Raw genomic sequence first — 13768 nt, 5'->3', positions numbered from 1 at the left:
ATGTGCAGAAAGCAAAAGGGAAGCACCTATGTACGGCAATCACCGTCTTCGGTTGTAGGAATTAGGAGGGGAATGGACGTGTGGAAGGAACGACACATCTTCTTGACAACTATTGGGGCCCCATGGTGGCAGAGTTACAATCAGGCTAAGGTCAGTTAGGCTACAGCTACAATATCCACCAAAGGTTTCGAACGCAGACTCCAAAGCACTAGCTGTAAAGATAACTGCAGTTGACCGTAGACCCGGGCTATTTAATGATGACCGAATAAAGTAAAAAACTCGATTCAAGCCCAGAACACCAGGACTCGGACTCGGCCTTGAACTAAATGTCATGTGCTATGACTCATAATGCAGTGTGCTTATTTAGAACAACGCGGCTTCCATTATCCTTCCTATATCTGATATCTTTGTGCACACCAAACCTTCAGCACGTCAAGCTGGCTGGCAAGCACGTCAAGCAAGCACGTTTGCAGGCTGGAACAAAGCACTCACTTTTCAGTGTTCTGCTCCAACAATAAGCCCTTCCGCTTCAATTTAAAAATCGAACCCGTGGCTGCCATGACAACACGTCACGCCTTTACGTAAGTGTATTGGTAACAACTAGCACGCATCGCACAAGGACATCACACAGTACTCATTCACGGCATTTCAGGAGACACCAATAGTGTCTGTAGGCGTACAATACAACCGCAAGAAAGAGAGCCGCACGAATGTAAGAAAAGGATGTGTAGATGACTTTCATCATCTCATTTCTTAGCAAAGCTTGAGTTTGTTCGCGTAGGCGGCATTAAACTCAAGTAAATGTAGCGAGCCCCTCGGTGGTGCGCTCCACCTACAAACGTTAATCTAAGTTGATGACGATATCACAGTGCGGCCTAAACGACTGATATTCCTAGACGTATTGCTGCTGCTCTGCCCAGAACAGCTCGGGATGTTCAATCCTCAGCTGTTCGTACTCCGGGATCTGGGCGGGCGCCACCGGCAGGTGGGCGCCCTGTGGCTGGTAGCCTCCCTCGTTGGCCACGTAGCTGACCTGGTAGGTGTTGCCGTCATCGCCCACGAACTGGTAGTTGCCCTGCTGGGTGAGGCTGCCTGTCTCTGGCTGAGGTCCAGGGTACACCTGACCTGTCTCAGCCGCCTGCAAAAACAGATTGCACACTATGTCTAATATCGGTGGAGGCTGATCCCTAGAACTATGCGCTGCAAAACCGACGCACAAACGAAAAAGACACTGCCACAATAAAGTTAGAACCGATGGCTTTTTTCATGTGAAGTGTGATTTATGCACCGATCATAAAAGTGAGTCTTCGTATCCCCATACCCAGAAGTATGGACAGCGTGAAGTGCAAGACTCAGACCAACAGCACCCGGCTTGGCTGCGACTTATGTTACCCTCCTGACTAACAAGTACATCGCTGGCAACGTATACGGATGACTCGCTCCCTAATCAAACGTATTTAGTCAGAACGTGTCAACAGTTCACCGGATGAGAAATCCAGTGTCATCATGTGAAATGAGTGAAATAAAATCCTCAAAAACTTACCGCCTGTCCGTTGTCCTGTTCGTAGCTGTACTCGTAGCTTCCAGTGTTGGGATCCTGATCGAACCTCTGGCTGAGAATGCGGATCTCGGGCAGTCCAGACCTCACGAACTCATTAGCGTTGTAGTTTTGCGGCGCAGCAGCAGCCGCAACCACCAGTGTAGCAAAGACGAGCTAGGGAAAAGGCCAGCGCGTTATTTAGGACAATGCCTGCAATATATGTGCACCATGTTGACAAGAAAACGCGTGATTTGGGAGTTCAACCAAAAGAAGTCTCTGGCTACTAATTAGCAAATACGTAATTGCTTCTGGCAATTCGTTTTAATCCACAGAACTCTTATCTTTATTGTCTACTAACACGTGATTGCCCAAACATTGTTACGCATTTGGAAGTTCCCGAACTTGCCTGGTTATCCAGTCTGTGATTGGAAACAGCAGATAACTTGAAAGTCCTCGACTGGGCATGTTTCTGTAACAATAATGGAGCTCCCTATCCTGGAGATGCGTTAGCCACTGCGGGTATCAGATTGTCATGGGGCCTGCCCAGTGCCACGTCTGCCTGTTAATCCTCGTTCGGTCGCCCCGTGCACGGCCGCTGTTTGGGCGACTACAGCACACACCACTCACCAGCTGCATGGCTCTGTGATGCTCAGATCTGTGGTGCTCGGTCGGCTGCAGCAAGCGACTGATGCTGAGAGCTCCAGATCCGGGCCTTATAAGCCGCGGCAGCGGCGATGCCGCGCTGGCGGGCTCCCCTGCCGTGCCGACCTTTCTCTGCCCCGACAGCCGACGGCGACCTTCACAGCGCTTGCCGCTTGCTAAATGCCTACCCGCGAGATCGTCCCAGCTCCGTGCACGTCTCCGCGCATGCTCCCAGCAAGAGGTGCCGATTAGGTTATACATTTGAGGAATCCAGAAAAACTAAGGTGGAAATTGGACGGGCATGCATACAAATATTCGGAACTTTTCGGATAGCCGATATTATTCTGTCGTGTCGCTTGTTGGTATGCAGGATGCACCTCACTTACAGACGATAATTTTATTTTTTAACATTCCAATAAAGTGAGGGAATACGTTAAGAGGCGTGACTTGAGTTATCGTTTGTATGTGGTAGTGTTTTTGTGCTTTTTAGGAGGATTGAAAATATATGAACAAGGTGATTTTTTGACGCATTTTGGTGAGCTTAGGGTGGTCTCTCCTTGACTGCTTCTACTACAGGACCTGAACGGGTACCGGCAGCAGGTGGGTGTCTTGCGGCGGCTGGATTTTTGCCGTTTCAACCATGGACTTTGGACACGACCTTCTTGAAATCGGCACTCCTGTTCCCAGTGGAGGCGGCGGGTGCAACGATGGCTGGTGAAGCGCCGTCAGCGTGTGATGGCGTGACTTGCAGCCGCTCTCCGAGCTGTGGCAACCGACGCAGCTGTTGTTTGTGTGATGTGACGTCACACGTGCACACTGAGCAGACACATCAGGGTATGGAGGACAGCAGGCTTTTGGAAGGACGGTAATGAATGAACGACGATTGTTCAAGTGGCGTGTTATTGCTCATCATCAGGGGGTCAAGCTCGAACAAAATATGTTGACTTAATACCTTGAGTGGCAAAAAACTGACACTTGCCTTCAATCTTGCCGACGTGAAAAAGAACAATCAAAGCTCATCGCTTTTTAGCATGACTGAAAAAATAATACGCACCAAGTTGAGGTTTCTCCATTGTCATCATGCTTAAGTTATCGACGCTAATGAACCCTTTTAACCCCAAAACGATGCATCCGCATCCCACACCCCATTTACGGACCTAAATTCCAACAATGTCCTGCCACTTCACGACAGCTAATGTGCTTTGCGCAACGCTCTAAATGGCAGTTTCGGTGTCTTTTATGAAACATATCATTCAAACCCATCAAACATCCAGCATCACAAAATATTTTTCACCTTTCCCTTTTTGAGTGCGCTAATGAGAGCATGTTTTTAACTTAATGTGTGTTAAACTAAAGATCACCTGCCCCCCCGCGGCCGCAAGCCAGTTCGAGTCCTTCAACGACAACAGTTGATTTCGGCCGGGCAGGAGGCCAAAACTTAGCTCACCGGAGGACAAACGCGAAGTTGTTGCCAACATACTGCAAATTTGTGTGAGATTGCTCTGAAATCGTCCAGCACATAAGCTTATTTGTTTAGGGACCTTGGGAAAATCCTCCGTGGTCCTTCCCTTCACGGCGTCCCTGACTTCAGTTGGGTTTCATCGGGCTTCAGTGGGTTCAATAGTGTTGAAAAGATGAAGATGTAGTAGCATCGGTCAGTAAAACTTCCTCAATCTCATAAGCGCGTGCTCGTTCTAGGATTGCCTGTTAGCTTTGACTGGTACTCAGAAATCAGAACACTTATAATCAGTTCTCAGACGCAGGGAATTTGCCATTCGTTAAAAGGTATCCACTCGATGAAATGCGAAGTCTTATACAGCACGTACATGCAGATGATTTTTCTGTTGCTCACGCGGAAAGAGCAATTTTGGTTCGCCTAACGCTAGGTTAAGAATTTATGGACCAACATCAACATGAAGCATGGTCACGAAGGTTGCCGATTTCAGTTGGGTTTCATCGGTTTGTTTGGGGCTGAATGGTGTTGGAAAGGTGAAGATGTAGTAGTGTCTGTCAGTGAAACTTCCTAACGGTTATAAGCACGTGCTCGTTCTTCCACCGCCGTTGTCTCTAGCTAGTACTCAGAATCAGGACACTTATAATCAGTACTCAGATGCAAGGAATTGCCAATCGTTAAAAGGTGTTCATTCGATGAAATGCAACGAACAATACAGCAAGTACAGGTAGATGATTTTTCTATTGCTGACCCGGAAAAACAGTTTTGGTTCGCCTAACGCTAAGTTAAGAATTGTATGAACCACATCATGGACGATGGGCATGTTCTTGATATTAATGCCAGACTGTCTTTGAGCCACTTTTAACTGCCCTTTTTCCTGTATGACGTTTTGCAGATGAATAATAGGCAGAAGCAGAAGGGAAGGACAAATGTTCGGCCTTCACTATCTTCGGCTGTAGTAGATATTTTCGGGTGTAATAGAAGGAGGCGTGTGTGTGAGGAGGGGGGGGGGGGATGTGGGTGTGGGTGGATGTGTGCGCGTGCGTGCGTGCGTGTGCGTGCGTGCAGGGATCGCAAACGTTTTTGGCTTCTATTGGAGCTTCATTTTAACAGTGAGTTTGACTTAAAACAAGGTCAGTTAGACCAAGCATAGCCATCACACTATAATTTTCATCATCTGCAATGTCCACCTCCAGCGTAATGATGTGGAACTAACTTTGCCGCTGATGGACCCGGGATGAAACCTTAAGACTCAAAACCAAACTCGGAAGTGGACTGAGTCTCTAACGAGTCGGATGCAGACTTAGACTCGTAAGCCGTGAAAAATTATTGCATTCTTCCTCGGACTCGGACTGGTTAATGCTGCAAAAAAAGAGTCAGAAACTCGATTAGGGCTCAGAGCGCCTGGACTTGACCTCGGACTTTGCTTGAAATATTTTTACTTAGACGCATGTCTGCAATGTGCTTCGTCGGGAATTATGCAAAGTTGATTATGCACCTCCGATCTCTTGGCTACGCCATTTATGCACGACCAACTCCCAACTCGATAGAACATGCTATTTGGAAGCCGGGGCAAAAATTGACTTTGATATGGTTTGTTCCAAGAAACAGTTCCTACGCTGCAATATACATACCGAGCCCACGACTGGCATGAAAACATGCCACGACCTGACATAAGTTTATTGATAAGACTAGCATACATCGGCCAAAGTCATTGCACGGTACTTATACCAGACACTTAAGCAGAACAAGAACGGTATTTGAGGCGCACAGAAAGACCACACAGATAATGGACGGCTTGTAAGCGTTTCACCACATGAAATACTATATCCAGCGGAATCAAAGAACATGAACAGGTACACCAAGATTGTGCATAGAACTTCCATCATCCCATGTCTTAGCAAACTTGAAGTTTGTTCGCGTAGTCGGCATTAAACGCATTTGAATGTAGCGAGCCTCTCCGTGCTGCACTCCACCTACAAACGTTGACTTGGTTTGATGTTAGTATCAGAGAGCCTGAGCGACTGATACTCCTAGACGTATTGCCTCTTCTCTGCCCAGAACAGCTCGGGATGTTCAATCCTCAGCTGTTCATACTCCGGGATCTGAGCGGGCGCCACGGGCAGGTGGGTGCCCTGCGGCTGGTAGCCTCCCTCGTTGGCCACGTAGCTGACTTTATAGGTGCTGCCGTCATCGCCCACGAACTGGTAGTTGCCCTGCTGGGTGAGGCTGCCGGTCTCTGGCTCAGGTCCAGGGTACACCTGACCTGTCTCAGCCACCTGCAAAGGAAGCATGCACATGTGTGTTATCACTTAATTCCGACCTCCAAGACTATGCGTTGCATTACTAACGCATAGGCTGGAAGACAGCTTTGGCATTGAAGATAGAACCCATTCCCTTTTATGTGAAGTGGGCTTTAATCACCCATTCACATAGTCAGCCTTCCTATCCTCTCACTCGTAGGTATCGACTGCTTAAATTGCAAGATTCAGACCATCCAATCCCGCCTGGGTTGCGACTTAACGTTGCACTGCTGACTATCGAGTACAATCCTGCAGTGTATGCAGATGACTCGCTACGTTAATCGAAGACATTTAGTCATGAAGATGAGCAGTTCACCAGATGAGCAATCCACAAGGCGTAACGTGTAATGAGGAGGGATGAACTGCTCGAAAACGTACCGCCTGTCCGTTGTCCTGCTCGTAGCTGTACTCGTAGTTTCCAGTGTTGGGGTCCTGATCGAACCTCTGGCTGAGAATGCGGATCTCGGGCAGCCCAGATTTCACAAACTGATTAGCGTTGTAGTTTTGCGGAGCAGCCGCAGCCGCAGCCACCAGTGTAGCAAAGACGAACTAGGGAGAAGGCCAGCGCGTCAGCTAGGGCAGTGCTTGCAATATATGTGCACCATTTTGACAAGAAAAAAGGGTCACTCAGTGAACAATCATAGGAAAGTTATCCCTACTTATCAGCAAACGCGTCATGGCTGCTGCCCTTTTTAAGCTAGAAATGCTGCCTTTTCATTTGCTATCAGCATAAGACTGCTCAAATATTATTACACGTTCGGAATCTCCGGAACGTTCCCAAGAACACACAGTCAATTATTGGAAAGAGTCACTTAGCTGGGAGTCCTTGGCTGTGCATGCTATTGTAGCGGTCATTCAATACCCTAGCCTGTAGATGCATTAAACACTAGGAGCAGCATATTTGCGTGGAACGACCCCTACACTTCATCTGCCTGTTTATCCCCTAGTTCGGTCGCCCGGTACATGGCCGCTGTTCGGGCAACTACAGCACACACCACTCACCAGCTTCATGGCTCTGTGATGCTCAGATCTGTGTTGCTGGGACGGCTGCAGCAAGCGACTGATGCTGAGAGCTCCAGATCCGGGCCTTATAAGCGGAGGCAGCGGCGAGGCCACGCGGGCGGGCTACCCCACCGTGCCAACCGCTACCTGCCCCGCCAGCCGACGGTGACCTTGTCAGTGCTTATTGCCGGCTAATTGCCCACCCACGAGATCGTCCAAGCTCTGCGAATGCCTCCACCTCCGTCCAGGTCATAGTACCGATTTAAGTACAGATTTTGTCAAGTTCAGAAATTTCATAAGTTCAAGTTGGACATTCCACAAACAGGGGCAGAAATCTCTGGTGTTTTTTTGGACTGACGGTGTCATTCTTTCGTGTTGCAAATTGGTATACATAATGCACAATGTACATCATGAGATGTACGTTGTACGTCTCTCACCAACGACCGCCTACTTTTTTTTATTTCATTCAAGTGACACCACCCGTCCCAACAGCTCAGTTTTCTAGAGCGCCTGACTTTCCATTCACCCACCAGTTGCAGGGTGGGTTTGAGTGGCTTTCGGGGCTTGCTTTTTGTGGGATAGCATGTGGGCGGTGGAGCAGCCGCGCTAAAGGTTCGGCACAGGGGCGTAGTAACTCCCCTCCCCCCCGATGCCCATGTTCTTTGCTTGAGCGACATAGATGTTTACTTTTGATTTCTTACGATGGCGCTGACTGAGTTCCGTCCCCATCACATTAAGAAAGTTATGAACGTCCGTGGTTGGGACGTCAGAGGTTGGGACGAACCGTCTAAAGAATCTAATGACGAACGAATCTAACGAATCTAAGACGAAATAATTAATTCGGTAGACCTTGGTTTCGGAGTCGCATTCAGCTTGAAGATATGAAAATCAAGGCTGGGAGACAGACTTTATCTAAGAAAAAGTTGAAATTTGGATTTTCCGATGACGATGCGAAGCGATTTTGCGGGTGTCTTTGTTTTACTGAATTCTATGGAGCGTCAGACATGTCAAAGCATGCATAGAGTTCACGTCGTAGTATAAGACGTAGTAGTATCCGCTAGTAGCTGTGTAGAGGTACGACTGCATTATTCTCCAGAATGAAACATTTTATTAAGAAAGGTTTCATCATGCGTATGTGGATTCATTGACTCATTTTGAGATGGGGTGTTTTTTTTGCAAAATCTTTACAGTCATGGGGTTCTCATCACGCCGCATCTGATAGTTTGGTGTGCGAAAAGAAAATGGTCGCCAATGGGAGTTTCAGTAGTTTTATTTTGTGTCGCTGTTTTTACGTCTATGACCGGCATTAAACCGTAGCCGAATGGGTCTTTTGATTTGCCGGTATAAGCTTAACTTTCACCGTACCCTTACATCTCAAACATGTTTTATGTACACAACACAGACGTAAACGTTTACCTTGCAAACCGGACATACATGCATTACAATTAGATACCGGATGGGCAATCACGTGAGAAAAACGACCTAGAACGTGTTTCAAAGTATTTTGGTTTTGTCATGCTGAATACATTAAGGCTAATTTTTTGGCAACCAAGTTGATCTTGCACATTTTAAAACTGACCCTATCTTTGCACACAGCCTTAACCAAATATGGTAACGTTCCATAGCCGTTCAGGTCTTTATCTCATTAGTGTCGATGGTGTGCCTGCTGATGTTGACGATGTTCCTGTTGATGTTGATGATGTTCCCGCTGCTGTCGTTTGTCTCGACGTTGTTTTTCCAGTCGATGTTGTTATGTGACTTGTCAGTGAAAGCGACGTATAAGTTGTTGGGAGTAGGCGTCTGCTTCGAACAGGTTTTGTGTTGCTTTTTTTACATGAGCGTTCATTTGCATAAGCATTCAACAATATTTTCATGGCACGTCCAAATTCTGAATGGATGACTGCCTTTTTTGTCGACACAGGATGAGTTGCTGTGTTGTAGATGGTGATCCCGGAATGGTTAGGCTTTATGCGAAGTTTTGTTGACAATTTGAAGCTTTGATTTACTGTCACGAATGTATTCAGAAATGCAGGCTGTCCATACGTATGCGTGTCTACTAAGGTGAATTTGATGTTGTTATGGAGAGTATTAAGGTATTTGATGAAGTCTAACAGCTCACTGTGAGAGTGAGTCCAGACCCCTCTAGAATCGTCAAGGTGTCAGGCGTAAACGTCAGGTGTTAGGCTCGCATTCTTAAAGGCAATTTGTTTCAATTTGTGCATGAAGATTATTGCAACTGAAGGTGCCACTTTGTGGTCCATGGTAATGCCGAACTGCTCTTTATATTGTTCGCTGTCAAATCTGAAGGTGTTTTTTGAAGATCGTGCGTATGAAGTCCTGTGATTTTTGCAGGTGTGAAATCACCAGTGCTAATGTCATTCTAGTGTTGGCAAATAAGGTCAATGACCGCCGATACCGCATCCACCAGCGGTATGCTACGATGTAGGTTGACATCATCGATACTGAAAACTGTGGCGTTCCGTCGAAGTTGGTCGCCGGGGAACTGATATTTGAGTCTTGTTAGGCATTTTTATGTGTGTGTTTTTTTTTAGACGAGCCGTTATGAAAGTGAGAAGTTGACTGCTGATGAGAAGACTGCTAGCAATTGTCGCTCGGTTTCAGAATTGTGTCCTCTTTCATTTTTAGCAGCTTCAAACCTTTACGATCCCCTTTCGTGGTATAGCGCTTTTGCACACGTTAGAAACTGGTTGTTTTAGTGACCTAGGCTTTTCTTCAGTCTGGCCCAAAGTCGATGGATGCTATTTTTTACTGAGTCTGGAAGGTTTCGGAAAATGTTAAAGTAATCTAAAATCTAAGGTGTAAAGCTTGAAAAAAGAAACTTCACCAAAACTGCAACTTACTTAACAAATCTTACGTATACAAGGGTTTCAAAAAGGTCATCTAAAACCCCTTTCAAAACTAATCGTTCTTCTTCAATACAAATACCTGGCAAACCACTGCCATGAAAACACAATACACCTTTACGTAAGTGTATTGATAATAACTAGCATGCATCGCTTAGTCATTACACAGTACTCATACGAGGCATTTGAGCACACACCAACGGTATATGTAAGAGCACAGTACAACCACAAGAAAAAGAGCAGGAGGAATGTATAAAAAGGACATGCATATAAATGTCATCGTTTTATTTCTTAGCAAACCCGGAATTTGCCCGCGTGGCCGGTATCGAACGCATGCAAATGTAGCGCCAAGTCCCTCCGTGCTGCACTCCACCTACAAACGTTAACCTGGGTTGATGATAATATCAGAGGGCCTGAACGACTGATACTCCTAGACGTATTGCTGCTGCTCTGCCCAGAACAGCTCGGGGTGTTCAATCCTCAGCTGTTCATACTCCGGGATCTGCGCGGGCGCCACCGGCAGGTGGGCGCCCTGCGGCTGGTAGCCTCCCTCGTCGGCGACGTAGCTGACTTGGTAGGTGCTGCCGTCATCGCCCACGAACTGGTAGCTGCCCTGCTGGGTGAGGCTGCCGGTCTCTGGCTCAGGTCCAGGGTACACCTGACCTGTCTCAGCCACCTGCAAAGGCAGAATGCAGATGGTGTCCTATCAATGAAGGCTGATCAATAAGACTATGCGGTACATATCTAACGCAGTAGCTGGATGACAACTTCGGCAATACAGTTAGAACCGATTGCCTTTTGCATGTGAAGTGGGATCCATCCCCCCATTGGCAACATCGGAGGCCGTATCCTCTTACCCACAAGTTTAGCAGCTTTAATTAATGTAGCAACCAAATGCAGGTCCAGCCCGTAGTCACGTGAAGTTCGCGATCTCTATTCGTTGACACTGTCTACGGCTGACCTATTTGGGGCCGGGTTTGAGTGCCCCAACCCAGGCGGACAAGGCATGATCCGGGTGCAATATCCCGACCGATAGCACCTGGCTGACTTGCGACTTCACGTTATACTGCTGACCACTAAGTATAACCCTGGCAATGTGTACGGATGACTATTTACGTTAATCAAAGGCATTTTGTCATGACGTGTCAACAGTTCACCGGATGAGGAATCCAGTGTCATCATGTGAAATGAGTATAAATGAAATCTTCAAAAACTTACCGCCTGTCCGTTGTCCTGCTCGTAGCTGTACTCGTAGTTTCCAGTATTGGGATCCTGATCGAACCTCTGGCTAAGAATGCGGATGTCGGGCAGACCAGATCTCACAAACTGATTAGCGTCGTAGTTTTGCGGCGCAGCCACAGCCGCAACCACCAGTGTAGCGAAGACGAGCTAGGGAAAAGGCCAGCGCGTTATTTAGGACAATGCCTGCAATATGTGTGCACCATTTTGACAAGAAAAACGCGTGATTTAGGAGTTCAACCAAAAGAAATCTCTGGCTACTAATTAGCAAATACGTAATTGCTTCTGGCAATTCGTTTTAATCCACAGAACTCCTATCTTTATTGTCTACTAACACGTGATTGCCCAAACATTTGTTACGCATTTGGAAGTTCCTGAACTTGCCTCGTTATCCAGTCCGTGATTGGAAAGAGCAGATAACTTGAAAGTCCTCGACTGGGCATGTTTCTGTAACAATAATGGAGCTCCCTATCCTGAAGATGCGTTAGCCACTACGGGTATCAGATTGTCATGGGGCCTGCCCAGTGCCACGTCTGCCTGGTAATCCTCGTTCGGCCGCCCGGTACACGGCCACTGTTCGGGCGACTACAGCACACACCACTCACCAGCTGCATGGCTCTGTGATGCTCAGATCTGTGGTGCTCGGTCGGCTGCAACAAGCGACTGATACTGAGAGCTCCATCTCCGGGCCTTATAAGCGCCGGCAGCGGCGCGGCCGCGCGGGCGGGCCGGGCCGCGCGCGCCGCTCTCCCTCCGTGCTGACCCCTCTTTGCCCCGTCAACCGACGGTGACCTTGACAGTGTTAACCGCTGGCTAATACCCACCCGCGAGATCGTCCGAGCTCCGTGGATGCCCCCGCGCATGCGTTCAGGTTGAGGTGCCCACCTGACGACAAATTTTTAGTTTCAAGAATTTGCAAAGTCCAAGCTGGAAATTCGACGAACAGGGGAAAAATTAGTGCAATTTTTGGACGTTTGATATCATTCTACCGTGTCGCAAAGTCGCACGCATTATGTGCATAACTTATCAGCGATCATTTCTTTCTTTTCATTCGATTCGTGTGATGGCATGCAGCGACAGCAGTAGAGCTGGGGTTGTCGGTTTTACTTAGAAGTGATTTGATACAACGTAATTGAAAATGATGGACAGCCTGATTTTTGCACCTTGTTGGGCGGAAAGTTGGTGCTGGTCCATCCTTGGAGTTAGGATCGGACATTGGACAAGAACCTCTGGAAATTGGCCCTTCTGCTCCCAGCGCGGGCGGCGGGTGCAGCGGCGTCTAGCGAGGTGCCGTCAGCAGGTGATGGTGTGATGGTGTAGAGGCCATCGGCTTCATGAAGTACCATTTCCTAATAACGTAACCTATCTGTTCGGACAAAAGGAGGAAGCAGTAGCAATCAGGATACTCATGAACATTTAGCGATACATCACACCATGAAGCATGATTTTGTATGCCCAAAACACGTTGTGGTAGCTCACCGCTCCGTGAGTGCATTGCAGTGCAGATGGAATCATTAAGCATACAATCCTGCATTGCGAGGGGGAAGCAATGCGGCTCGCAAGGCTTACCCAATGTGAAAGGATGCTCTGGTTAAACAGAATGCTCTACATCTGAAGATATTGAAACAAGCATTGTGTATGATAAAATGAGGTCACTTATCACTGCTGGTCTACTTTAAGTAGAAAGGACTGCTCTAGACAACGCAATTTTTCTGTTCAGCAAAAGTCCTCCTCAATACGTCATTGCTCGATTACGTACATTACCGAAGGTTATCAGAAGTCAGAACTCAGAAGTCTTCTGCTACTGTTTCAAGAAAGGCATGTTGCCGAAATATCAACCTAACTATATCTCCATTCTCCTGGATTTTCTAAGGAATAAGGCTGATATTACTGTCTTATCTTTACGGCTCAAAACCCCATGCAAATGTGCAGCATTTTCATTTAAATGAGTCATCATGCATCGCGTGGCCTGACCAAGGCCGTCCAATGAGCTTTTATCTCCGCATTTATCAGATGTTGAAGAACGTGCAGCCTTTCCACCAACATATTGACTGATAACGTTCAAAAGAAAGTGAGTGTTCCTGTTCAATAACTGTGTGTTCTTTGGTATCGTCCAATGCATACAGCTATTAGGATATGCGAAATCGGTGAGTTGTTAGAAGCCGGCTATGCGGCTAGATGCACGCTGTGCACGCGTGCGACGGACCTGAACCCTTACAAGCCTAAGGGATAAGACTGTAGTCTACACTAAATAAAACACGCAAATGTAGTTGCAGCTTGATTGCAGTTCAAAATGGTGTCAAATCAATTCTGGTATAAAATGGCGGATAATCCACAAACCTAAATATCCACCAATTCAAGGGCACGTTACTAAAAATAAGCTTAGATCAGCACATTCCAGAAGTGGCTTAATCACGACGAATGCACCAGCCACATCAACGATAGCAGATCCATTAGATATGATCTATCATTAAAGGAGTGAGTGAGGGAAATGATGAATCTCGCCGGAAACATGAGAAGAGTTGCAACGAAAAATGTCTACACTATTTTACAGGTAGTTACTCGCTGCATAGAAGCCACGTCATGCATGTATTAAGCTATTTGCTGTGCAAAATAGCAATTTTTACGTGTTTTGAACGCAGTAAGTTTTTAACGGAGCCCAAGCTTCTAGGTTTCCCTTGATTTCTGTAAAGGCCATCTTGAGAAAAAACGCTCTCCCTACAGT

General features: G+C 47.0%; 1 protein-coding gene across 1 annotated transcript; it reads right to left on the bottom strand.

The window, feature by feature from the left end:
* Positions 1 to 892: 892 nt before the first annotated feature.
* LOC119111160 (cuticle protein CP14.6-like) lies at positions 893 to 6949 on the bottom strand. The gene is made up of 3 exons (XM_037234987.1): positions 6941 to 6949; positions 6317 to 6487; positions 893 to 1138 (listed from the first exon to the last, which is right to left on the bottom strand). Exons 1-3 carry the CDS (start codon positions 6947 to 6949, stop codon positions 893 to 895), a joined length of 426 nt encoding a protein of 141 aa, XP_037090882.1.
* Positions 6950 to 13768: the final 6819 nt, after the last annotated feature.

Source organism: Pollicipes pollicipes, unplaced genomic scaffold, assembly GCF_011947565.3.
Source record: "Pollicipes pollicipes isolate AB1234 unplaced genomic scaffold, Ppol_2.1 Scaffold_7261;HRSCAF=8764_pilon_pilon_pilon, whole genome shotgun sequence".
Taxonomy (NCBI): Eukaryota; Metazoa; Arthropoda; class Thecostraca; order Pollicipedomorpha; family Pollicipedidae; genus Pollicipes; species Pollicipes pollicipes.
This window is presented reverse-complemented; position numbering and strand designations above follow the sequence as displayed.

Coding starts and splice junctions, on each gene's coding strand:
- LOC119111160 (XM_037234987.1), bottom strand. Junction 1,139..6,316: donor AGCAGGACAACGGACAGGCG/GTACGTTTTCGA, acceptor CTGTTTTTGCAG/GCGGCTGAGACAGGTCAGGT.